At 39.3% G+C, this 26,926-nt stretch overlaps 1 protein-coding gene across 1 annotated transcript in view; it reads left to right on the top strand.

Annotated features, from left to right (window-relative positions):
- Positions 1-26,926, top strand: part of FAM171A1 (family with sequence similarity 171 member A1) — an 86,669-nt gene that overhangs the window by 50,359 nt on the left and 9,384 nt on the right. The window contains exons 3-5 of the mRNA XM_058820694.1: positions 5,080-5,172; positions 10,173-10,331; positions 15,114-15,290. Of these exons, the coding sequence (XP_058676677.1) occupies positions 5,080-5,172; positions 10,173-10,331; positions 15,114-15,290 (429 nt within the window). The remainder of the gene's footprint in view (positions 1-5,079; positions 5,173-10,172; positions 10,332-15,113; positions 15,291-26,926) is intronic.

Consider the following 26,926-nt stretch of genomic DNA (forward strand, 5'->3'; position numbering starts at 1 on the left):
TTTTCTGTACTGTATTCCACTGTGTTTTTCAGCTGCTTAATGGAGCTAACAGCAAAGACTAAGTCAAGCTCTTTGGGGTGTGGTGAAAGAATAAGAAGCAACTGAAAAGGGTTGCAGCCAAGAGAGTTTCAAATAAGTGAAAGGCAACAGTTCATTACAGTAGCAGCTGTCACAGCTGATCTGTGGCTGGGCAAATAATTCAGTTGTAAATAAGAAACCCAGCCAGGTTCTATAAACCAGCCCCTGGGCTGACACACAGGGACTTCAACCAATCACCAATGGACTGTGATCAAATTGCCCCACAAACTTCCTAAGCTACAGACTTCTCACTGGTCAAGAAACTGGGAGGTGTTAAGAGCAGACCAAAGAGCATTATAGACTGGGATGTTTCAAACCTGCCATATAAAGCTGGGTTCAAACGATAAAGGTCTTGCTATTGCCACAGAGACGTTGGGGGTGTGTGTCTGTCTGTCCCAACCCACCCCTCCATGATACAAGCAGCAAAATTGGAATAGGTCATGTAGAAAGGTTGTGAAATGTCCACTTTGAAAGACATTCAGAACTCAACTGGACAACCCCTGTTTGGTGGAAGAGAAAATGTCCAGAGGTCCCTTCCAGCCATAATTGTTCTGTGACTCTATTTAGAAATTTCCTTTGAGATTTTTCTCTTTAAATAAGATGAAGTGCAGCTTTCTCAGCATACTTCCTGTGATTTTAAAGGATGAAAGTATACAATAACCGTGCCTTGTGTCTTGTCCCTTTCTGACTTATACCCTAGGTCTTTTGAATGAGATGTACTCTTCCATAGCCTGGAGTTTGTTTGATTAGATTTTTGCTTGTTGTTTTTCTTAAAAACTGATTTTGAGGGAAGGGAATCAAACGGCATTTTTGTTTTAGTAAATCATTGAAGTTAAAGAGCAGTAATTGTATAGGTTCCACAGAGTCTTTCTTTTCATGGCTGAAACGTGAGCTTAGCTCTGAAAGCAGATTCGTTTCACCTCTGATCGTCCCCCACTGAAACTGGTAGACAGTTTGCCATTGATTTAATTGGAAGTAGAGTCCTTTACTTTGCTTCCTGTACCTTGAACTTATTCCTTTCTTTGATTAAAGAAACAAGTTATAACTTGATATGCCCTATGTAGGTTTAATAGGGTTGTTCTTTGAATTAATCCTGAAAAGGTACAGGACATACAAGTTAAGATACTTAGGCTTTTATATTTTGTATTGACTAAGACACCTATAGTCTTTAAAAAACTTTCCAAGACTGTTTGTATTTAAATGCCTATCATGCTTTTAACTAGCATAGTATAGAACTTTGGAAAAATGTGCAAATTGTTTTGTTGTTATTTTTAAGCTGGTTTGAGTGATGGGGAACAGCATATCTCAATCTTGGTTCTGCAGTGTGCAGTCTGGGCACACCCATACAGCTGCATCCTCATTTCCCAGAAATGCTTGTTAGCAGTCCTAGGAGCTGTCCCCCACAGAGCAGATCCCCCACTCTGAGAAGCATTCCACCCAGGGCAGTCTTTAAGCTGCCATCCTGTGTGCTGTGGTAAATGAACTATGGCCATATTTACCTCAAATGGGAAAATGATAACCATGAGCAGGGAGTAGGTTTGAAAGCTAAAGGGTGGTAATGTGCTGTAGCAGAACTTGGCCAAAGGATCAGGATTCCTCCATCACAGGCAATGTGCATTAGTAATGGTGTTATGCTGAAAAGCTGTGCAGCCACTGAACTTGTGATTCTGTTGTAGTAGCTTCAAGGAGTAAACGTCAAGGGTTTTCTGTTCTTATAGTTTGGCAGAAATTAACTTCCCTTATATTAACGAAAATTATTGCTACCTCTTTGTTGCTTAAGCAAAAGGATTATTTATTTACATAGTGATAAATGGTAGGAGGAAAAGATTTAAGATCTCTTCTTCCATTAAAATATTTATCAGCAGTGCCGTGACTCCACTTATTAACAGTTCATAAATTTAACATCACTTGGGTTGTTGAAGTTTTCATGATGGAAGATGTGTTCATCTGTCTGCTCTTAACTACGCTTAGATTTTTCTTTGTAAAAATTTTGGAAGAAAACATTTGTGACCGGTAATCCTTATTTGGAAGGACACTTCTTTTGGAGCAGTGTATGCAATAAAGAGAGGGAGCTGCTGAGACAGTTCAGTTCAGAATTCCTTGGTAGAGGCAGTGTCATGGTTTTACTCCAGTCATCAACTAAGTACCACCCATCTGCTTCCTCCTCCCCAGCCTCCGTGGGGTGGGGAGGAGGATCATAAAAAGCTAAAAACTCTGGGTTGAGATAAGAACAGTACAATAATTGAAATAAAGTAAAATTTTATCATAATAATAAGAAGAATGAGACTTACCAAAAAGAGTGGGAAGTAAAACCCAATTAAAGCAAGTGATGCACAATACAATTGCCCAGCCCATCCCTGAGCAGCAGTTGACCCCTGCCAGACAACTCCCCCCAGTTTATATACTGGCCATGACATTCTATGGTATGAAATTTCCCTTTGCCTAGTCTGGGTCAACTGCCCTGGCTGTGCTCCCTCCCAGCTTCTCCTGAAGCTTCTCACTGACAATGTATGGAAAACTGCAAAGTCCTTGACTGAGGGTAAGCACTACCCAGCAGCACTCACACCATCAGTGTGTTATTGACATTATCACACCATCAGTGTGTTATTGACATTATTGTCATCCTGAAGCCAAAATACTGCCCTGTACCAGCAGCAGAGAGCAAAACAGCTGCATCCTGGCTGAAACCAGGACAGTCAGTCAAAGAAAACTGTGGTATTCACTATGGTGAAGCACAGTTTTAGGAGCAGAGGATGATGGTTTTGGTGTTTCTGGGAGGGCAGGGCTCATCTGGAATTGTTTACCTGTAAAATAAGGTTAAAAACTGGGAAAGCACACTGTAGTGTTTCAGGACTTGTCCTTGGCATAGCCATTCAGGGAAATGTGTGTCCAGCTCTAGATCCATGCTTCAAGAAGAATGTTTAAAACTTTTATCAGGGGTGACTTTTATCAGGGGTGATAAAAGATTGGAAAATGCAGTTGACAGGGGAAGACTTGGAAGGGCTTAATTTATTTTGTTCATTAGCAAGAAAGTTCATGGGGTAATTTGATCATAGTCCATCAATACCCTCATAGAGAACAGGAAACGGGTAAGAGAGAATTCTTCTGTCTAGCAGGCCTGTATAAAAAGAAGATCAAATGGCTGGAAATCGAACCTCTATAAATTTTGATGGGTAAAGAAGCACATTGTTTAACTGCCCTCATAATTATTTATTAGAACAGTGATGCTGTGGTGTGTTCTTCACACTGGACACTGTAAAATAAAACTGGAGTTTTTCTATAACATGTTTTCAAGTTTTGGTACAGCTATTGAATCTGCAGCAATAATTCAGGGAAGGCTGTAGTTATACAGGAATAAGGCTGGATCATCACATCATCCTTGTGGCCTTAAAAGCTGTGTCTTTCTGTCATTGTCATGCTGAGAAAGGATTGTGCAGAAAAGCCCAAGGGAAGTTTAGAGGTTATATATTCGTTATAGTCTGGCACATATGGAAGAAGATGTTGGCATGGTTGATTGTATTGAGCTCCCCAGGGTGTCTAAATTATATTAGCTTTCTTCATACAAATTAAGTTATTGGAGTAAAGACAAATTTTGTAATTGTGTGGCCTTAGTGCTACTTGCACTAGGCTTTCTTACTTATATTGCCTAATGTGTAGATCTGTTTTACATTTGGGCATTGGAAAGAAAATGCCCAGCTGTACTTGCAATAACATTATATGTAATATTTTTTATGTTTATATATATCATTAAGACCATTTTTTAGATGGAAGTTATTTTCGTGGTGTTTCTTGTTTTTACTCCTTTCTCCTTTACTTCTCCCAAACACTAACATTTCTGATCTTTAAAAGAATATATTTCTTAAAGCAGAAATAGTGTAGTCTTCCTATTGGTAGCTCACATCTGTATGGTCTCTTGTATTAATTAACGTGTATTAATTAAGAGGAAATTCATAAAATTCCAGAAAATCAGAAGAGTTTGTGTTGTTCTTCTGTTGACTATTTCTGAGAATGCTTTTCCTCAGCTTGCATTTACTTCAGACTAGGATGAGTACTCTCCAGGTATGGGATGCTGCCCAGTTATTACTAGTTATTAATAGTAACAAGTTATTGCCAAAAATAACCACTCTGCGTTAGTCTTCTCTTCTTCCATCTTTGAAAGCCACATGTGGACTGCAGGCAGTCGTGCTCCTTACTGTTTTCATAGCTGCAGGAGGCAGGTGGGCTCTGTGGCTAATTCCTCCCATATTTTGGGTCTTCTGGGACTGAAGAACTTGGCATGAAATTATATCCTGTTTTTCACCCTGCAAAGATGTGTGTGCATACGGACACAGCCCCCTGCAAGGAGTGTCAGTACCCAGTGGGAAGGGAGGTCCTTGCAGGTAGACTTCTTGCAGCAAATACCATTTATCTGTCCCCTTTCACACCACTGGTAGGATGACAGTAGTTCTGCTATAAATAGCACTTCCCTGGTGTAGGTGGTGACTCAGTACATGCTGCATTTTAAAGCAAATTGTTCTGACATAATCATCATACTTTGCCTTTCTGTATAACTTACGTAAGCATCTCAAAGTACTTTAAACTTAAATTTCATTAAAATATTCCTGAGGTAAGAAGTATAGCTGTTGCACAGAAAAAATAACTCAGCCAGACTGAGTTAGCATTTCAGTTCTCTTTATGTATTTCTTGTCTTTCTGTGGAGCTGGGAATCACTTCATGTAAGGCATGAAACCCTGCTTTACACTGCACTGTCCAGTGCTTTGAGCTACCATGTGTGACGTGCAGGAGTCAAAGCATAGAACATTTTGTTTAGTTCAGTAGTTACTCTGGCAATTTAACTGTTTGGTTCAGAAAATGCATGTGGTTTCTGTCATGTATACAATATGATTTTAATAGTTTGGGTGGCCTGCTTTTGCAAAAACGTGAAGAAAGTAAGCACTGTTGTTATTGGATTATGTTATAAGAATTTAAATATGTGCCACTTAAACCACTTCTCTCCCACAGTGTTCTCCTCACTGAGCCTTGGCCTTCTTCCTGAACGCTCAGCTACTCTGATGGTCTATGATGATGTAGTCCAGATAGTCTCAGGATTTCAAGGTATGCTGGCTTTGGGAAGTCAGAATTGAAATTTGAGGGACACTAAAGAAAAAGTCTGACAGCCCAGTGCTTTCTGAACTCTGTCCTGTGAGTGAGACTCGTATTCTGTGGGGAGTTCTGAGTTCCCTGAGGAATGCTTCTCTGTGGGATTGTTTTACCAAATTAATAGCTGAATTCACCCCTGACTGCTGTGACTAGGGAATTCAAGTTACATGGTAATAAATGAGTTTGGACTTTATTGTGCCATTTGAGAGCTAGAGATTAAATTTCTTACACTATCTGTTGGATGCTTTTTCATCTAGCCTCATTTAACCATCCTTGAAGGAGACATTTTCTGGTGTTCTTAATGTCTGAGATTTTCTCTGGCTTTATTTTTGTTCTTGTTCCCTAGTGTGAACGACTTAGACGTTTAGGGCATAGAAAAACTGAAAATTTCTTGTATCTGCATTGTTGTATACCCTGTATAAACTTGCTTTTCCTGTGGACCCCTTGTCAGACTGCCTGCAAACCCAAGTCCTGCACATTAAAACCCACTGTATTAGAAAAATAAAATTACAATAACCTTTTCATAAGGCTAAACACAGATGTTAAAGTAACTCTAGTATCAGTTAGAGTAACAGTGTTTTCTGAACTGCACAGTGAAGAATAAAATGTTTGTTTGACTTAAGGGTCTGTCAAAAATTAGTCCAACTGATGTGCTGGCTGAGGTAAGTCTGTTAATAAAAGAACAGGGGATTTTAAAGATACTTTGAAGCAGAACATGGGCATATCCTTTCTCTGGGCACTCTTATTGTGCATAAATGGTGTCTTATTCACAATAAGTCTTATGCTTGCCATCATTTTAAACTCTACTGTATAGTTCATAAACAAGGAAATAGTGCCCTCAATAGTATTCCAAGATAACCTTGTTTTATCTGAGAGAACGTAATACAAGTATGCCTTCCTGACATATTTTTTAGTTAGAAGCCATCCGACACAATAGGCTTTTCATTAGTGATAGCTGTAGATATGGCTGGAGCTGAAAATGCATTAAACAAATTAGGTAGCTGATGGAATGCTCAGAGGGAGCTGGAGAGAGCTGCTGTATATATATTCTGCAGTTTGAGAGCTGGACATTGTCTAATGGGGTGAATTAGATGGATGGTGAACTGTGTAAAACACAAGGGATTCCATTAGGCAAGACATGAAACATTGTTTACCAACAGTATTCCATTGTCATGCTGTATTAAATACTCTTGTTCTTATGCAAATGTGCTAATATTATGCAATTAACTGAAAAAGAAAAGTATTTTCATGTTCACAGCTTCCTTCAAAAAAACAGGGGGTGCTAAAGGACTAGAGGGACATTTAACAGCTGAGTGAGACTCATACATATTTTCAACATAATCTTCTTTTCCTTCAGTGAATTGGTCCAATGTGTTAACAATATATGTGAATTAGAATCATTTAACTTCTTCTTCTTCTGGGATAGCAGAAAAAAAGCATAAAGGAAGAAAGGGGTACCTGTAGTATGCTTAGGATTTGAACTTGCAGTCTTGCCCAGTAAAATCTATTTTATGGGTCCAGTCCTCATTTCTTTTCTTGGGACTTCTCTTGTGATGAAGCCTAAAAGAAAGACAGCCTAGACATTGTTCCAGTATTTGAATGGAGCCTCTCTAGTCTCCATCCAAAATCCTTGTGACCTAGTTTTTCTCTGTTATTTCTCTAATTTACTTCCCAGTAACCTCACACTGTTTCAAAAGAGCTGATCAGGAGTTACCTTAGTGCAAAAATGAGAGCAAACCAGAACTCATTAAACCAGGAACAGAGTGGGAACACTGGTGTTTGAAGCACCAGTCAAAGGGAAAGAAAGGCCTGTCTTGGTACACTAAGTTACCAATTGCATTTGAATAATTAATCAAGCAAGTGATGTATTATGCAGTTGAGAAGTTTGTCTGAGTTGATGCAGGCAGCTTCATTTTCAGGATGGCATTACAATCCACTGTCAGTAATTGTGAGGGATGGGGCTTGCCAGCCCCTGGGTCACTGCAGTTATTTAATGCCAGCACAGTGATGGCAGGATTTCAGTGTGTACTGAACGGGAGCTGTGTGGGGACTCTGTCTGTCTCTGACCCATGAGCAATCAGAGCATGAACTGCCGCGACTTCAGATGTTACTGCACATGGATTAAACCTCATGTGCTGGTGTGGTGCCACATGTCACATATGCAAGGTGACAAGAGGTGCCTCACAGGGACTCCTTGAGGTTACTTGCTCAGGAGTGTAATGGCAAACTGCAGGTGACAGCATTTAAATCTGGCCAATGTGTTGATGAGAGGCTGTTTGAAGAAGGTAAGATCAGTGCCCAACAGTCTTTACCTCACGGCACACATCATGTGGGAAGAGCTCACATGCACATTTTACATTCGAATGTGTTTGGGTTTTGTAAGTAAAAACTGGATTTTATAAGTAAAAAGTAAGTATCTTCAGTAATAGAAACAATAATACTAATAACCCACTCCCAGTGATAAGTGATGACTTGTTGAAAAATTCTCTTAAGAGTCTGGTCAGCACAAGTTTCTACCACTTCCAGTTCCCTTAATAAATCTGTACCCAGACATATGCCCCAAAATCCACTATGGCCTCTGTTAAAGGAGAGCATTGAATTATCTTCCAGCAAGGTGGTGACAGAAGGTGAAAGAAAGCCTTGGTAGCTGCTTCCCTCACAAGCCTTTCTCTGGAAGCTCTCAGTCTGCTGCCCCTTTGGAGTCTCTTGCCAGGTGTGGGAGACCCAACTGAGGAACTGAGGGGAGAGTCAGGGTGACTGGCAGGTTTTTGGTGAACATCAATATGGAAGAATTAGTTTTTCTTGGGTGTGAATTTACTACTCTACACTGATTTATTAAATGTCTGGGTATGCACTGTCACAGAGGAGGCTGTTTCTTCACCCTCAAACTTATAGCTGAGTTCATTATTGTGCAGGTTTTCTGCCAGGTTTTGGGCTCAGCCATAAGAACGCTTTGTACTGCTTGTAGGACTGAAGAAACTGAGGTTGGCTTTCTGAGTCCTCCTTATCTAGTTAAAATTTGGTAGCTCATGGCTCTCTCAGTGCTGAAATCCATCATTTTTTTAAATAGAAAACCCATAAACTACTGTATTGCAGACTCAACAATAGTTACTTGGTTTCTAATTTTTGCTTAGTTTGTATCTTTGGAAAGAAAACACCAGTTCTTGGCAACTTGGATAGTGCGTCTTAACCAGAGATTTTACATTGAACTAGTGGTGATAATCCTAAGGCCAGTTTCTTTGTTGTGGGTATTTTTCCCTGTGTTTTTACTGTGGATATGTATATCCATGGGCTGCAGGAGCCCACTCAGCAGTGCAGTCAGAGGGTTCCAAAGTGCCTGAGCACATCAGTCCCTGAGGCACAGCAACTGCTACTTGCACAGCACACAGGAGATAAATCCTGCCTGAGTTTGTTGCAGTCAATTAATTAATCTTTTATATAGTTTACCATTTAGGCTTAGAAATCAGATAAGGAAGATTTTTTCCCATTTTCCCACACAGGTGTTTAATGACTATTTTAAACTTTTAAGGTTACTGCCAGTCTTGAGAGCCTGCTGTAAATACTAAAAGGCTCCAGAAATTAAAAAATAAAAGCAATTTAATAGCTTTTTCTTGCAGAATTACCAAATAAATGACAATTAAAAAACAATCAGCTCTTTGGAGGTGCTTACTCCTGTACACAGGCATTTTTCTTAGCCAAAACAACATTTTGTTCTGTTGAGTTTTGTCTTCTCACAGCTAGAACTCTTGCTGGAAAATTATGCAAGAAAGATTCCAGTCTCTAGGTTAATGACACTGGCAGTTACAAAGCTTAGGAGGAATCAAGCTCGTTACTCTTTCTCACAGTGAAGCTACATGCAACCTAAAAGTGCTGCCAGAGACTAATGGGGGAAAAGATGCAAAATTGTTTTGAGTTGACATCTTTGAATCACATAGTCCAATGTGAATTACGAAGAAAACTGCTTGCCTCTTGATTTTGTGCTGTGTGGGAAGTGTTCTGTGTGTATTCAAAATGAGCTCTGGAGAATACAATAGCTTTTGATTTAAAAATTAATTTGCATATTGTGCACACAAACTTGCAGATGGAGTCTTGCTGTGTGTTGCTAAACAGTATTAATGGTGAGTATCCTTTGAAAAAGACTATTGACTTTATAAGCTGGGATTTAAATGAGACATGAAATGCCATAGTACATGAAACAGTCTTAAATCACGTTGCAGCAAAGACCCTTCAATTAACACCTAGGGAGCTTGAAAGAAATGCTAACACTGTACAGAGCAGAGAAAAAGAGAGAAATCTTACATGCCAAGTAATCTGGTTCTATTTAGATGTGTTCTTTGCATATGGGAAAATATGGAAAATCTTTTTACCCAAGGTTTGTCAAGTGAATCTTTTCATTCAGTGATTTCAGTATTGACCAGTCTCAGTTCTAGAGTTAGTTTTCATGGCCAAAGCTTTACAGAAGTTACATAACTTAACTGAGACTACAGGTAGAACTGTCTCTTAGAAAATAATTTTGAAAAGTATAAACTACTTTTATCTTGCTATTTCAGGGAAAAGAAAATTTGAACAAATATGGTGAGCTGGATGATTTCCTAAGCTTTTGCATACCCTACATCTGAACTTACTTTTAATTTCTTTTAACTTACTTTTAATTTAATTTATACTAATTAAAAGAGGCATGCAATGGGAGCGGCGGAGGAACAACATTGCCAGAAAAGCTTCTGACAGTAGGTGCCTCCACAATTTTGCTCTGGAATACCTGTGGAGAAATAATGGCAACTGCAAAATAAATGTGAAAGTACTGTTTTTCCATTTTCCATAATAGCCTTCCGATGTCTCTGTCCTTCTCAAGCTACTGAAATTTATAATGAAAAAAATGTAAAATTGCTTCCATGAATATGAACACCTAAACATTCTTCCCACCTTGGATATAAAGTAATTTTTAATATTTTTAGGTGCCCGGACTCAGCCACAAGTTCACTTTCAGAGAAGATCTGTGAAATTGCCAGAGAACACTAGCTACAGTGATTTGACAGCGTATCTGACTGCAGCCAGTTCACCCTGGGAAGTGGACAGTTTCCCTTATTTGCAGGGATTAGATGGAAATGGAACAGGTAACTCACTACTTTGCTTTTGCTCTGATTTCATATTGGTCCAGGGCTTGACTTTTGATCCTATCATTTTTTCCATTCCCCATTCCAGCAAACATTCTTTCAAATTTGGGTGACATGACATTTTTAACTGCCCTACCACTATGCTGTTCTAATGAGCAAGAGGGCAAGGTCTCCTACCCCTTAAATGGGGCCACTTAATAGCAAAGATGAAAACTCCTTGGCCTTGGGAGATCAGAGAAGTTGGTCACACTTTTAGTTCAGAGCTGAGTGTCCAAATTCACTGCATGTGCACATAAAAGAGGGAAATTAATGTGAAGGAACAAGAGAGAATTTAACCTGAAGATGCAATAAAATTCTTAATCTTTTTTTCTAAAAATAAATAAAATTCCTACATATCAAGAATTTAATACTGTGTTGTTTCAATGGCTTTGTGGATACTTTTGAATGTAGCCAAAATGTGCAAATTCGTCTAGCACCAAAGAGAAGACAATGAATATTCATAGCAGAAACACAATCACTGTTAAATTCAAAGTTGTAATACATTTTTATGACTGCAACTGCCTGCTAGTTTTTTCCAATTTTCATTCAGTCTTCAGTGAAATAATTGGTGTTTCATAGGAAAGAAAAGAATAGCAGAAAAAGAGCAGGAGCCTTCAAATTCTTAAAAGGCTGGTGTGAAAAGGAGAGTAATTTATTTTCTGTGCCTGTAATGGGTTAGAAAGATATCAGTGGCCATGCAGGGTAGCAAGAGAGATTCAGACCAGTGATTAGGAGAACTTTGCTATGGTGAGGATAGTTTAAGCTGTAGAATTACTTGTTTGAGGTGCTGGACAGAGTTAGACAGTCACCTGTGAGGATGGCAGAGGCATAGCTGAGCCTGCTTTGAAGCAGCCTGAATATCCCCTTGAGGTCTCTCCCTGCTGTTTCTCAGGATGCATTTACTTGTGATGTGTTGATCTAAGTGACTTTGAATGCTAGGTCATGTGTGTAAACGGTAGCTTGCTGGCTTCCCCCCTCCTCCCTTTGTACAAATCTGCACATCTCCTTTTCTATTACAACAAGAAATGTGTCTGCAACCTTACTCCAATCCTTCTGTCTGCTCCAGTGAGTACATCTTATCCTATCTCATTCTACCTCCCTGTCATTTTCCTATTCTCATCTTCAACCTTCAGTTTTATCTGACTTTTCATACTCAGACATGATCAAAACCTCTTTATCTTTTTTAAAATTAAGGAATGCATTTGATCTCCCTCATTTGTCTACTTCCTCATCTCCTTTCTTTTTATCTGTAAACCAACTGAACAAACTGCTGGCAATGTGTGTGAGATTCCTCTTTCCTAAGTACTCAGCAACCCAACTTCCCATTCTTGCATTTATTTAGTGATCACAGGTCTTGCCAAGGCTTCAGATGATCCCATCTCATGGGAACTGCACAAGCAGGGTATTGTCTTTCTCCTGTTTTACCTCCTAGCCCCCTATAAAGCAGATTAATGCAGCCTTAGGTTTTAGTCTTCTGTATTCTTGCATAAACATAAACATAAACTTTTCTGCTTGAGCACAGGGACCCTGGATTTGATTTTTAGTTTTCAGGTAAAACTGTGATGTAAAAGGCCAAAATGTCTGGCAAAGAAATGATTAAGAGACTGAGAAGAGCCTTGTTTTCTGAATACTGTGGTATTCAATGTGGTGTAAAACAGACTGCAAATACAATGGATTTTATTATGCAGTATAGTAGAAGTGAAATGTCCTCTGTCACTAGTAGAAGCCTCTCCTGATGTGGAAACATGAGACTTTAAAATCCTGAAATTGAATTGACATCCCTTTCTACATCTGCAAGTGACTTAGTGAAGACTTGGCCTGGAAAACTTTTGAAAGCATAAAAAATGAGGTCAACACCTGCTGGAGATTTTTTTAATATTTTTGTTGTCAAGAGAAAAAGAATATTTACAAATTTTAGAATTCTAAAAAACTTAGCATTGATTTGCATGGGAAATATTGGAATTCTGCAGAATACTGTCTCTTCCCTCTCTCCCTCTTCTCTTTCCCCACAATTACTTATCTGTTTTTCCACAGTTTATTTACATGTCTGTAGCATTTTGGTGAGGTCCTTCCATTTAGGTCCCTCAGTATTTGTCCAGAGTGGCTTTTATAGTAGTTTTAGCTAAAACCTTTTCTCTATGAGTTCAGCATTTTTCATAAAATCCCAACTGGGTGTTGAATTAGTAATACAGAGCAGTGAAAATTCATTGCATGAATCAGCATGTTGTAAACATAAAAATTGGAAGAATTTCACTGCAAGTAGTGACAAGCCTGAATAGGTTAGGTTATTGTTCATATTAATCACCAGTTAAAAAGCAGGTGATTGGGTTAACCCAACTAAACAAAACTTTCCATCATCTGCCTCAATGGACCAAGCTGGCTGATAACCATTACTCCTCTTGCTTTTTGTGGCTGCTTGTTTCTTTATAATGAGTCATGTCTGAACTGACAGTGAATTATATCTGATTCTTTTTAAAGCTCTTTACAGGTCACCAGATGTCAAAAATGACAAGAAATAAATGAAAGCTGACATTTATCGAAGTCCATTCCCATTTAATCTGTGTGTGTGCTTATCAGTTTTATAGCATGCAAGAGTTTTATAGGCATTGATTTTAATTTGCCTGCACAACAAAAAAGAGAAACATTTTATCTTTTTAATAAGCATTAACATACTGTACAAAGTGGCAAACTGGAAAATTATTTCTTCTTGCTAGAGGTCAGTGAATTTCAGAAATTTCTTCCTCTTCTAATATAAATTGTTCAGTCCAGTGCTCAGCAAAGTATTAATGCATCTTAATTAAAAACTGTGTTTCACCATCTGAATGCTTTTTCTGGGACTGAAAAGTAATTTTTACAGATATATGCTATATCAAGACAGTAATAAAAAAAATTCAAAACTTTCAATATATAAAAAGATGCAAACTATAAAACATTATTTAATCCTTTATATGAATCTAAAATATGAAGTTATAAAATTTTTCATTTGGAATTTGTATACACAAGAGTATCATCAGGACACAGTACTTGGCAAGGGGAATTTCTCTAATACCAGCCTGAGAACATTAGGGGCCTAAGTCCTTGGGTAAGGCATCAATCTGACAGAAGTTATAGGTGCATGGCAGAGGCAGTGTAGTGAATGATCAGAAGTAAAGAAACAACTTTTCCCTCACCAATTCCTTCCTCTGTCTTGCTGTTTTGTATTCTAAAGTGTTAAGGGAACATTATTGTTTATCATTGGAGTCTGTATTTACAGATGCATGGGTATGCATCCTAGCTGAATTTTCAAAGCTTGTCTGTTTTTAATCTGCTAGCTCTGTGTCTCTCCTACATGGCCACCTTCAGAGTATCTGCTTTCTCAATACTTTAATCCCTCTGTGAGGTCAACATCTGCCCCTCTGTTCACAGTGAAGGCAGCGTGTGTGTCCCTTGACACCCACCTGGAAATCTGGGCAAAGTCTGCATCAGACTAGATGCTTTCATAAATGAACCACATGCAACATTACTTCTGGTTATTTTCCATTTCTTCAGTTTGGCAGTCTTGCAAAATCCAAGGAATTTAAAATTCAACAAAGTTTTGTCACCTTTTTTCCCCTTCCCTTTATCACTTCCCAACCCATTTCCAGGTGATGTCTTTATTTGGTGAGCTGTTACTCAGAGACATCAAATTTAATAAAGGCCATTCCTCAAGATTTAACCAGAGTTATGAGAAATGATAAAGGTCTGAATGCTTTCCCACCATTCCCTCAAATATACTCATTCCTATTGAACCCTGTTGGCAGGATACCTGAGGAGACCCAAAGGCCATGTGATGGGTGTGAATATGCCCTCACAGCAGTGTGCAGCCTAAGGCACCAGACTTAGCCCCTTGCAAAACTGGAAGCTCCATCTCTTCCAATTTGAACTACTCTTGCTCTTGCTTTGAGCTCCAGATCTCGGTTTTAAAATTCAAGAGGATTTTTTTCACCTGTGTATATATATCTGTGATATTTATCCCTGTCATTGATTCATTTGATTAAATCATTGAAGGATTATAATGCTACTTATAATGTTATAAAGTTTCTAAAAAAGAAGTATGTTGTCATGAAATAACGTTCATTGGCATTCAGTTTAAACATAAAGACTATATGCTAATAATCCATTCAGCATGGTTCTTTTCAGTGAAAGGCCAAAGGAAATGCAACTTGGCATTCTTAAACATGTGACTGATCATTTGTGAGGTGCCACTGGTTATTTTGGTGTTTGTTAGTTAACAATATGGGCATTTGAGGTCACAATAAAGACTTGTATTTTTTTTTTTTTTTTTGCCATGAAACTGTGTTACTCATACAGATTTATTTAAGATGAATTAACATGAAAAAATACATGCAGGAGATTTTTACACTGTAGTTTTTTTGTCTTCATGTTTTTTCCAAAATTAGGTGAAAAATAGACCATATACATTTTCCTTCAATTTTGCGCCTTGGGTTTGGTCTTTTCGGCAGGGGGAGGGTTGTTGGTTGGTTGGTTGGTTGGCTGGTTGGTTGGTTGGCTGGTTGGTTGGTTGGCTGGTTGGCTGGTTGGTTGGTTGGTTGGTTGGTTGGTTGGTTGGTTGGTTGGTTTAAAGTCCTTTTGCAAGGCAGGGAGGAAATTGCTGCTCCCATCCCTTGAGAATTACATTGATGCAGTACTGTGGTGTGGAAGCACACGGGTGTCCTTGAGTTCTGTGCCTACTGTAGTGACAGTGTTCATTCACTCTTTTGTCAGGAAACAGCACCAGGTATGACCTCACCCCTGTCACTGCCGTCAGCGTCCACCTCCTGAGCAGCGATGGCAGCCCCGTCCCCGTCAACGGCCCCATCTACGTAACAGTGCCTCTGCCAGCAAACAGCAACCTGAAACACAATGCACACGTTCCAGCATGGAGGTTTGACCAAAAATTTGGTAGGTAGCGTCTCATTGTGGCTCCCTAGATGGCTTTAGTTTTCTGTCTAAAAGAAAAAACAATTTGTGGTATTCACATGCCCTCTGAACAGAGAGAAGCTGTGAGACAAGCAGAGAAAAAGGGAAACACAATTCTTATCTTGCTTGCTGTGCCTGTGTTGTGCTAAAGTAGAATGCAATATGGAGATTGTTTACCCAAAGTGAGGATGTTTTGTTCCCTTGGCCTGTCAGGGCCAAGAAGTGTGTGTGTGTGTCAGACTGTCACAGGACAGTCAGGAGAGAATCAGAGATGAGTGGGGTGTGAGCAGTTGTGAGCAAGAGTGAGTGCAGGGCAGATTCAGTTTAGATACAATGTACATAGTATGGTATAATAAAGTAAAGTTCTTTAGCCATCTGATGGTGGAGTCAGATGCATCTTTCTCTCCCCCCTTTGTCCGAGTTGCCTTTGATTTACAATAACAATTGAGTTTTACTGATCAAGTAATATATGGTATATATGCAAATATACTTAGCATTGTGTGCCAATTTTAACCAAAAGTTTTTGTAAATGTACCTTTTTTCAATTAATAAATATTTTATTTAAAAACTTGAGAGAACTGCATTTCTCCCATAGACTGAGAAGAGAGACATATTCACTACAGCATTGAATTGGAAGTGTGTAGAAATGGAAACTTGCCTTATCTTTGCCAGCAGCCAGCTGTCTGACCTTGGGTCCCCCTCTTGGCTCAGGCTCTGTTTCCTGCCTGCCAGATAGGAAATATAGTACTGACTTCTTTTTAAATCACTGAGATTTTCTAATACTGTCAGGAAAATACATGTAAATTATTTAAATTAATTTTTAAAAAGAAAAACTAATGAAATATTTTGAAAGGACAGAATGACTAATTAATAAAATTTGTACAATGCACTCAAACTTTTGTATTACAAAATAGTGTTTGCCATTGTGAACAAGGGTTTTCCCAGAAATACATGTTTTAGGCTCTTTTTAAAATTTATTTTCTTTATTTTGTTGCTAGCTGGTACACTGTACTGGCCTTCTTTACAGCTTCAGATTTTAAAGGGCAAAGGAGTGCCTAAGTCTTGTCTTGGTGATCCCCCTTCAGTTACTGTACTGTGCCTTCTGAAGAATGTACCAGATGGTTATTAGGAAAAAGGAGAATGGAAGGTGAGAAAGGTAGATGCTGAGACAAAAAGGAGCCAAAAATATGGGTCTGTATGGACAATCAGGGGGGTTTGTCCTGCAGGCAAATGTTTTGAGCCAGCTGATGATCACATCTAGAACAGGCATGAAAGCAGCATGTTGGAGGAAGGGAGGAAGAGAGAGGTGAAGGGAGAAATAATGGTTTTGTCTGTTACCTTCCTCTCTTTGTTGAAAAAAGAGGATGTATTTTCAAACAGCATGCCTGTGAATCTTCTGTCAGAAGTTGCCTGTATTAGAGGGTAAATCAGTATGTTTTAGTGAAGAGTAAATTTGAATATGATATAAAGTAGAATAGTAGAAAAAGAGTGCAATGAATGGATTTGGCTTTTCCCTTAACTGTGGAAATTACACTTCTCTTGTGCTGACCTGGCAATACATTTCACTACATTTTTCCTGAAATTGAATAATTCTTATGGAAACTGTTTTGTTTTTCCTTGTTAAAAAAAAACAAAGCAGAGAAGATTAAGTTTACTTTCCCCATAAAAAGCAGTCCTTCCCCAGTCCTTCCTGTCAGCTGTGCTAGAGCTGCAGCCTGCCTCATTGCTAGTTACTCATTGAAGGTAAATGGTTCTGATTTTGATTATGTAGCTTTCTCATTTGTGGCCAAATTCCCATGTCCCTGCAGGGAGGCCACGGAAGCTCTCTCTCAGTATGGAATATGGTTTTTAATTTTGCATATAAAGAGTTAGTTACCCTATTGTGTGCAGCATATATATTAGTATAAGCAATATAAGTAGTTAATTAGTGTTGCAGGCTTGAGGCTCCCAATCTTGAGGCAAGTCCAGCCTTGCTTGATTCATGACAAACTACAGGAGCACTTGTGTTATTGGGAGGAGAAGGCATGAGGACTGCTAAACAAAATACATCTTTGTCAGGCCACTTAGCTTCACAAAGCTGTGGAGAGCAAGGTATTGAAGAGGATATGCTCAGGCTCCAGTTCACACTTCAGCTGAAGTAAGCATCTTTCTGTGCAGCCAAAGATGTTGAACAAAGATGCATTTTAAGCCCTGACTGCAGCATGCCAGTTCTATTAGAATTTTGGCCACATCCCAACCAATTTAGAGTAGCTTAATTTAATAAGTAGAGCAGCCACACTGTCTTGTGCAAGCTACTTCAACACCCTAAGCTCTGTCAAACTAGCCATATGTAGCATGAACATGGTGGTATCCTGTCATTCCACATCCCTGTTGTGCTTGGACTGTGAAGGGAGATGGATGGATAATGACTGGGATGGCTCCATACTGGAGAAATCCTTAGCTGGCAGATAAGGATTGTTGTAACCCATCTGCACTGCCAGATCTGTGCCTTGTCAAGACAGGACCTCTAGCTTTATTTTTCTGATTTTGTCTTTCATTTCATGGCTGTTTTTCTCAGTGCTGGTTATGTTTTGGTCTCTCCTTAATAGATTTCCAGTGGCTTAAATTTTCATGCTTTTATCTGAACAGTGAGTAAATGCCCCAGACAGAAAACTGTGACTCTTACCAGGCACTTACAGCACTTCTCTGTTGTGGGTTAGCTGTACAGGGGACACTTGTTCATGCAAGCCATTGCTTTTGTTTAGGGTCCATGTGGTTGTCATCATTACTACATGGAATACAATTTCTGCTCTAAAAAGCAGAAGTACTTCTTACTTTTAGAGGATGTGGAGAAGTGACAGAAAAACTACAGAGATATTTTAATTCTTAGTATCTCATACGTTTTGCTGAACTCATGATGAACTAATATGAACCCAGAGGCATCTGACTGGAAGTGCAGAGATTTTTGTAGTTTCCACAAAAATGAGGCATATTTGCATCTTATGGCAGCCAAAAATAACTAATGGCTTTTTAGGATGTTTACCATAAACAATCTGTATTTTCATGACCATGCTTTCTATCCTTGGGAGAGAAGCAGGAGAAGCAGCATAGTCTGCTGAAGGCAGAGAGTGGCTCCACTGACACTGATGAAACAAGCAGCCAGAAAACACAGGCTGACATCAAAACAAGGCAATCTGCTGCATCTATTTCATACTGTTCCAAATGAGATTTTTCATTATGAAATAAACCTACTGCCTTGTGTGCACAGCAAGCAAATTAAAGCAATAATACCATTTTGAATAGTTAATAAAATGAAGATCAGCTGTCAATGCCCTGGAGGTGTTTGAGGGTAAGCAAATACACGTAACCTTGCTCTTGTGCTGGTCCACCACCATTTCCTGCAGCATTTCTGAGTGTTGGCAGTAATAAACACAGATGCATTGATGTTACAGAGACATTACATGCTGAAATACAACTTAATCCCTCCATGCTGTGGACATGCCCACATCTTGTGTTTCACACTATCTGGGACAGTGGTTTTATTTCATGGTATGGACTTAAAAGCTTTGGACGTAGAGACAGGGATTCTCATTTCGGTAATCAAGAGTGCTCAGTGGGGTTTTCTGGGGTTTGGAGTTTTTTCCCCCTAACAAGTGCTGTGTTGGATTTCTCAAAATCTGAGGGGGCTGAAAAAATAATTTTGTCTTTATCCATAAACAGATGGTTGGGATCATGACTTCTTCTGTGTATATTTGCCTTGATGTCAGTAGGATTTACAGCAGTATAATTAATCTCTCTATTTTTGGATACGAAATTTGTGTTCAAACCTTCTCTCTAGCCTTGTCCTCTTAAGTCAGAAATACCACAGATCCCAATAGAAATGAAACTTTCTGCCTCCTGTGTCATCTCCAGCTCCCACCAGCTGGACTGAATAACACAGCACTTGCTCAGCTGTATTCTCCTCAGCCCCCATTTAAATGGTTTATGTTTTATGTTAAGGTGTCTGGTTTTCATTGGATTCAGAGAGCAAAACTGTTAAGTCCAGCATTCTCCATTTTAAGTCCTCTGTTTCATTCCATGTGGAATGACAGCATTTTGTTGCACCTAGACCTCTAGATCCACATCTGGAGATGTATGAAGGACTTCAAAATTCTACCAAATATTCCAGTGTGCATAATATGAAAATGAGATTTGTTAATATGATGCAGCTGCTAGTTAATTATTCCCATCTAATAGTAGGAAAATATTTTCAACACTGTTTTCTGTTGTGTGGCAAGGGACTCTGGACTCAGTAGTGGAAGGGTTAATCCTTAGTCCTTTTGTTCATCCTCCTTAAAATATGTTATTTCTGGTGCACTACATGTAAATGAAGTTCAGAATACAGTGTCTCTGTTCGTCCTTCTCCCCAAACACTTCTTGTACATCTTGGACATGACTTTGTTGTCTTTCAATGACTGGTTTCTTTGCAGAGGAGGATGTTTCCCCAGTGCCTGAAATTTCAGCCATGAGTTCATGAAAAGTGATGGCAGAATATGGAGAAAAGTATCTTGGGGAACTCTTTGTAACTTCATAAAAAACAATGCTTTGTGTACTCCCCTCTTCTTGGTTGCTGCTTTCTGACTGCATTTAATGCCATAATAGATTTCTAAATGCATTAAAAAGTCTGGTACTTGTTTTTTCTGGGTAACGTTCTGCTATCAGTGGTAAAATTTGTATTGATTTTTGTGGAACCAGAATTTCCAGATGTTCTTTCCTCAGCAAAATCAAGAGAATGTTTTCTGTGCTCAAAAGAAGTCATGAGGATATACTTACGTGTAAGCAGTATTGGTGCCTACTTAAACTTGACTGCAATTTCATAGAGGTGAACTCATGCTTGTTTTTTGTTCATAGTGTTTATAGGGAGAGAGCGACAGCTACTGTCAGGCAGAAAATGTAAGCAGATTACTGTACATCTACTGGTCCAGTTCACTGGGCATTGTTTGCAAATAAGATGATTTATTAAAATCTTGGATTTAAGCTTTCCATGTGGTAGCAGCGATAATCTACCCAAAGAAAATATTGTCTTTTAGTTTAAAAAGAAAACATTTCTTTTTGTTGTGAATTTGATCAATTTCTGACTGCCACCACATTCATAACCCTGTTTGACTGACAAAAAATACTAATTTAACAGAAACATTTGCAGCCTGTCACTTGATCTGACCCTGGGTGTGAGTTTGTGCCTCTGACCTTGGCGAGATGGTCTGCATTTGGAGTGCATGCAGCTGCACACATGGCCTGGGACTTCATACACTTCTCCGTGAGTTGTAGGGGTTTTCTGTGCATGAGAAATGGATGTGCTCAGGAAATCACATTCTCACCCTCAAAGGTTTGAGCTTAGTATAATCAGATCCAGAACACGTGGTTCTAGACCAGATTCAGTGGTGATATGGAGATTAGTTTGCAAAGGTGAGAATCACAGAAGTTAAAGGTTAAGTTATTTCTGTAGTTTAAAAATTCCTTGACTATTTGATTTTCACTTCCTTTTTAATCTCAACTGGAAAGCTTAAATTATTCCTAAAGACTGAGTACACTAAAGAATACAGGTTCTTGATTAACTGCTCTCAAAGATTTTCATATTTTGTATGTTGCCATAGAAATGGCAGCTACCAAACCCAGCTTTTTACCATGCACAGTGTCGACATAATAGGTGCAGATACCATTTCAGAGTATCAGACAGAGCTCAGCATTGAAAGGAAAAGAAGCTCTTCCTCTGATGCTTCACAATGTAGCTCACTGAGGTATGTTCTCACTCTCATGATTCCTCTGGAGAGAATCATAGGAGACAGCTGAGCTTATTTATTAGTGTGTATTTTCAAAATGGATGTTGTGGATTACATATATGAAAGGGCATTAATGGATTGTTTAATCCTCTGCCACCTTGTACACCATTTGAGCTGCATTTATAGCAAAGCAGATGGCAGGAAGGTGATGCTTCAGGGAACATTGAAGGAATCACATTGGTGCCAAAGTACAGTGATCTTTGTGCAAATAATCTACTAATATGTAGGCAAGGAAATAAAACTGGAAACAGATCCCTGGCTTCTGGGAGCAGGTTTTAATAATGTAGTGTCATGTAGACAGCCCTATAGCTCCACCTATAGAAGCCATGGCAGGAAAAGGTGGGAAGAGGCAGGCATCAAAGCTTCTGAAATGGAGAAAACACCTTTGTGCTTATGCAACTGCCTCAGTTGAAGAAGACCTGAATTCCCTTGGTGGGAATCCAGGCATGAGTGGGTAGTGCTGGGATGGGGCTGGAGGGGCTGAGGAACTGGGAAGCCCTCCCTCTGCAGCCTTGCAATGTCAGATCAAATCCCAGTGTGCCTCTGCTTCCACTTCAGTTTGAAACATAGAAACTGAATGTGAGTGTGATGTGAGGCTGAAGGAAGGAAAAGGCCTGCAGTGTTTTGTGCATGTGCATTTATTTATTACATGTTCTAATAATTTTGTCAGTAACTGACTGGATATGATTAATAACGTGGTAAAGCAAATTCTAAAGTCAGTATCTTTCATGCATACCAGTAACTAGGGATGGTGGTCCAACAGGCATAACTAAGCTTTTCCTTTTGAAATACAATTATTAACCAGTAATTATGGATGGAAGTAATTTCTTTAATAAGTAATTTCTGTTCTGGCATTCTGGAAGGAAATACTCTGAGGGGACCAAAGCAATGTGAGCAGTTCTGTGTACAATGTGCCCTGCCTTCTGCCCAGATATAATTAAGATTATTAAATAATGAAAACTGGTGTGTTCTTTTGTTAAACACTTGACAGGTGATTTGAGGGGGAAAATGAGAAGAGATGGAAAAACCCACAGAGCTTCTTAGGCACAAACAATAAATTGAATTCGTTGATTTCCTTCCCAAAATCTTCAAGGTAGAATGGTAAAAGCATTTCCCTTTTAGTTAACAAAATAATGGTGGTGCTGCTAGAACAGGAGCAGGATTTAGCCCTGGAAGGGTTGTGTAACAAATTCTGTGGGAGTGGAAGAATAATGAGAGTATTGGGCTCTCAGACCAGGGACGTTTATTTTTTGATGTTGCCTAGCAACCCTGAAAACAAAATTGCAATATTAACTTAAATACTATGAATTTTTAAACCCATGTGTATTGGGGGAAGGTAAGGAGGAGAGTAAGCCCCACCAATATTCAGGAAGGAATTTTCAACTTCCATTTCAGGCTTTTAGCTTTTTAGAAAATGAACAAAAGTAAAACCAAAAATCTCATCCCTCTCAAGTAAAACTTCCCCTCCTGATGCAGATTAGAGGTGATTTTCAGTTGGAAGAAGAAATCTGATAAGCAGCTTTCAACTGGTAGAATGAAAAGCTACAATTTATGTATGTCATAACATGCTTTAGGAAGTTCTTTTCACCAACTTGCCCTTGACTAACTCTTCATAATAACACTGCCATTTGCAGTGTCTAAATCAATTAGTTCTAGAAGCACTTTTAGTATGTTTTGAATATCCTTTGCTGTCCTACACTGTCTGGTAACAACCTTCCTCATTCCTTTTGACACATAGATCTCTGTTTAACCACGAATCTCTGCCTAAGCAGGGCAATCTTAAGAGACATTGTAGACAGCACAAAAGTGATCCATGCTGAAAGAGAAGCACTTCTCATTAAGGAATATTTATTTAAAACATCTATGCTATTAAGCAGTACAGTTAAAAGTACCTTTCTTTTCTTTCCCAAGTGCTTTTTTCCAGGGAAGATCATCTTGTGACTAAAAATAAACTCATATTATATGGGATTATGTTTAATTTGGTTTCTTACTAATTAAATCCTCTTACTTGTCAAAGCTCTTGGATGGAAATAATTCATGTTGTAAATCACACAGCTTTGGTTTCCTGCTTGAGTGGGATTGGATGATCGTATTGCCAGTTAAAAGAAACAAAATTAAAAGCAAACAGTATTTGATCAATGGAAGAATTTCTACCAAAAGCTCATATGTAAAAGTAATTTATGGAAATAAATCACCATAGCTACCATATATTTAAACACAAGCAATATTTAGGCTTTATGAATGTCCTTGGGGGAGGCTGCTGGCTGCAGCACACCCATCTGACAGTCATTTAATAGAACTATTTTGGTCAGTCATAGAAAGAAAGTACAGTCAGTGTCAGCAGAAGTCCCTGCAGCAGTGGTGATCTGGAAGGCTCTGAGATGGTCAGCTTGGGAAGTTCAACCTGAAGCAAGCAGCATTATGCATCCCCCCAGAGAGCCAGGTTCTGTGCTGGGGTGGCAGCAAGAGAACTCCCCTCGCAGGCAGATCACAGGAGGGGAGGTTGTTCTCCTTCTCCGTGGCTGTAGCAAGAATCCCGTGCACATCTCCCTAGGGCAGAGGGTGCTGTGGGGCACTCCTGCCTCACCAAGGCCAGTGGGAAGTTTGCCATTTGCTGAGCTGGAGCAGCAGGGGATTGTCAGCGTGCACCGTCACACGTGGAAGCCAGACGGGGTCATACAATTCCCTGGATTTCACTACAGAAATCAATTTAAAGTAATAAAGCCTACCTTTAAAATATGGAAGCAATGTCTTACTCAGAGGCATCATGTGTCCATTCGTGCTGCCTGGTTCCAGCAAGCTGACACATGGAATAGTTGATGTCCTTGAAGACAACAGGAATCTCTTTTCTGGGCAAACCAGCCACACCTGCAGTGACCTGCCTGTGCAGGGGGATTGTCTGGAATAGCTGTTCTTCAGTGGCTTCTCTGCAATTGCTGCCACCTGGGCACTCTCCTTGCTGAACGTGCCATTTTTCAGTCTGAATCAGAACTAAACCAAATTAAATTACAAAAAGGTGTTGTTTAATGCTGAATGTGTCTTGAAATAGGGATTTAATGTGCAAACCATTTTTTGTTAAATTTGTTCAGTGGAGGCCCCGTCTGGCCTCCATTAGCACGTCCTAAAAGCCGCCTGAGATAAATGAGTGTGTTCATCACAATCAAAGTTACTGCAAAGTATTATGATGCTTCTCTCTAGCAGAATTTATCTCTCCTGCTCTGCTGAAATCTTTAACTTCTCTGATATTCTTGCAGTCAGATGGATCATTTTTTGATTTGTTTATCTTTAAAGTACTCTGATCTTTATATTCTTTGCTGTGTTCTCTTACCTTGCTTTTAGTTCCATACATGAAAGAGTAATGAGTAGATGCTTCTAAAGCTTTTTAAGAAAGAGTGAAGAATAAATTTGTTAAATTACATCATTTATTCCAAAAAGTCAGTAAGAGGCAATATAATTTTGGTGAGAAAAGCTTTAAGTGTCCAGGTTCTCCCCCTGATGTTGGCTTGAGCCAGAAGACTGCTCCCCTGACTTGAATCTTGGATCAGCGTGTTGGCTCCACTGAGCAGTAAGAGAGGAAAAAGAGGAAGAGAGATGTAAAATTGATCTATAAGCAAGAATGTATCTATATATAGAAGTTTTCCATGAAGCACCAGAAAGTCTTTAAGAATTAATGGTGAATTGGCCCAAATCATGCAGTGCTTACAAACTGTACTGAGCTTGCTGTTTCTGCTCCAAAGAGACATGGACGAGTTTTCTTTGGAACAACCCAGTCTTGAACAAAAGTTATCACTTCCATTACATCCAGCTCTTCTTACTGGTTTGTTTTTGTTTTTTTTAATAATCCTCTATTGTTTTTACTTAACAATTATTACAAATCAAGTATAAATATTAATAAGCAGTGAAAGTCATTGACTTTGCTGACTTGGGTGGGGGAAGTACATGTTGCAGGATATTTGGAAAAATAACAAATTGAATTTTTAGAACACAGCATACAGGGAGGTAAGACCTCTCTTCCCTTCTAAATCCTCCTGCTAAGTTCTGCAGTTGTAATCCTGCCAACAGAAAGAATGAATGCTGCTTGCTCTTCTTCCATTTGCAGGCTACTGCACAGAAATTGATTGGAAAATGGACAAAGGTCTTTACTGAGTGCCCCAGTCTCCCCCTTTGCTTACAGCAGTGAGTGTGTGAGGACACAGGGGGTAATGAGCTTCATTTTTAGAACAGGAAAACATCTTGTTTTCCACTCCAAGGAGGACTCTGAGGCAGGATAGGGAATTCATTCTCAAGGCTGCACAGCAATGAACCCTTGGTCACGTAAGGCAGTGTGAAAGGGTGGGAGCACAGCCAGTCACAACCAGGCAAGTGGTTTTGCTCAATAGAAGGTCCAACGTTAGTCACTACAGCAAGGCATTGCATGTAAGGAGCTGCAAGAACTCTGCTTGTTTAGTGATACTTGAAAAGCAACCAGGAAATTAGAACCTATAAAGGATGAAATATGAGAGACCTGAAAATGCCGATGCATTTGCAGAATACTGGAGGTATGTCAGTTCCCTCCAGTAACACCAGGTTGGCTTTCAGCTATTTGATCACAAAAGAAACAATACAGAACTTTGTGTTTTCAGCTGTTTCCACTCAAACCTGTTTTGTTGCTGCTGTTGTAAAGGATGGAGTTCTTTGCTTTCTTCATCCCATGATGTGGGAGAATGCTCTGTTTTGTTAGGGGACTACTGGTAAGAGATGGTGAAACTTTACGAGACAGATTTAGCACTGAAGTGTTGGACAATGAAAATATCAAAAAAGGGCTGACAATGAGATGGTTGTCATGGTTCACAGGAACCCACACTTGGTGTTGCCCTGATGAAGGAACTTGGGGCAGTGCCATTTAAAAGTTATTATTAAATACACCAATTTGTAGGGTATGGTCAACAAAAGTTGCATCTCTTTTGTTTAAAGATGACCAATATTGGATATATCTTTTATGCACTTGAAATATCTTAACTATCCATAACAGAGAGATGGAATTACATTTTTCCTTAATTTATGCAGACCAGCACATTGCCTGGAGTATGTCCAGTGGTTACCAAGAGCAGGTGAACTAAGTGAGCAGCAGACAGGTGTGAAACTTATCTGAGGCTTGTGCAGTAGACTCTTCTTTGCTTCCATCACAAATAAGGGATTCCTGTTGTTGCTCAGGTATGAGCAACCTGAGCTGCTGCTCGTTTGGCAGGACGGCAGCAGAGCTCTGCTCACAGGGATGAGCCTGCAGCCTCTCAGAGCTTCTTGATGGCTGCATGGTGCTGGCTATCTCCAGGGCTGCGCTCCTTGCTGCAGCACCGCGTGGGGAAGGCATGCTGGACTCCAGTTCCCCCTCGTGAGGGGATCCGTAACAGCTCCTGCTCCAGGAGGCAGCTGTAGAAATAGACATGGGAGGTACTAACTTGGCTGAATTACATATGTCTGTGCTCTGCTTGTGTATGAATTTAAAGGACTTGGAGATGATAAGAAAAATGTGGAAAACTTAATGTATTCATCACCCTGGTCCTTCATTTTCTTTTTAATCAGTGCTTTATATCTCTGTTGAAGTTTTATTTCACATTGTTGTGTATTTCAATAGTTGGTGCATATTCTCATCATCCACATCTCACAGAAAAAGAAAAATGACAAGGTTGAAGGTTACAGGTTTTTTTAAACAAATGGCATTTTAGAGAAAATTTGTGACCTATTTTACCTTCAGGGCTATTAGTACGACATCTTCCATGAAATTGCATGGATAGAGAATCTGAAGGGTTAGTGGCTGTGTTAGTGGAGAAAAATAAATCT

Source organism: Ammospiza caudacuta, chromosome 1 (assembly GCF_027887145.1).
Source record: "Ammospiza caudacuta isolate bAmmCau1 chromosome 1, bAmmCau1.pri, whole genome shotgun sequence".
Taxonomy (NCBI): Eukaryota; Metazoa; Chordata; class Aves; order Passeriformes; family Passerellidae; genus Ammospiza; species Ammospiza caudacuta.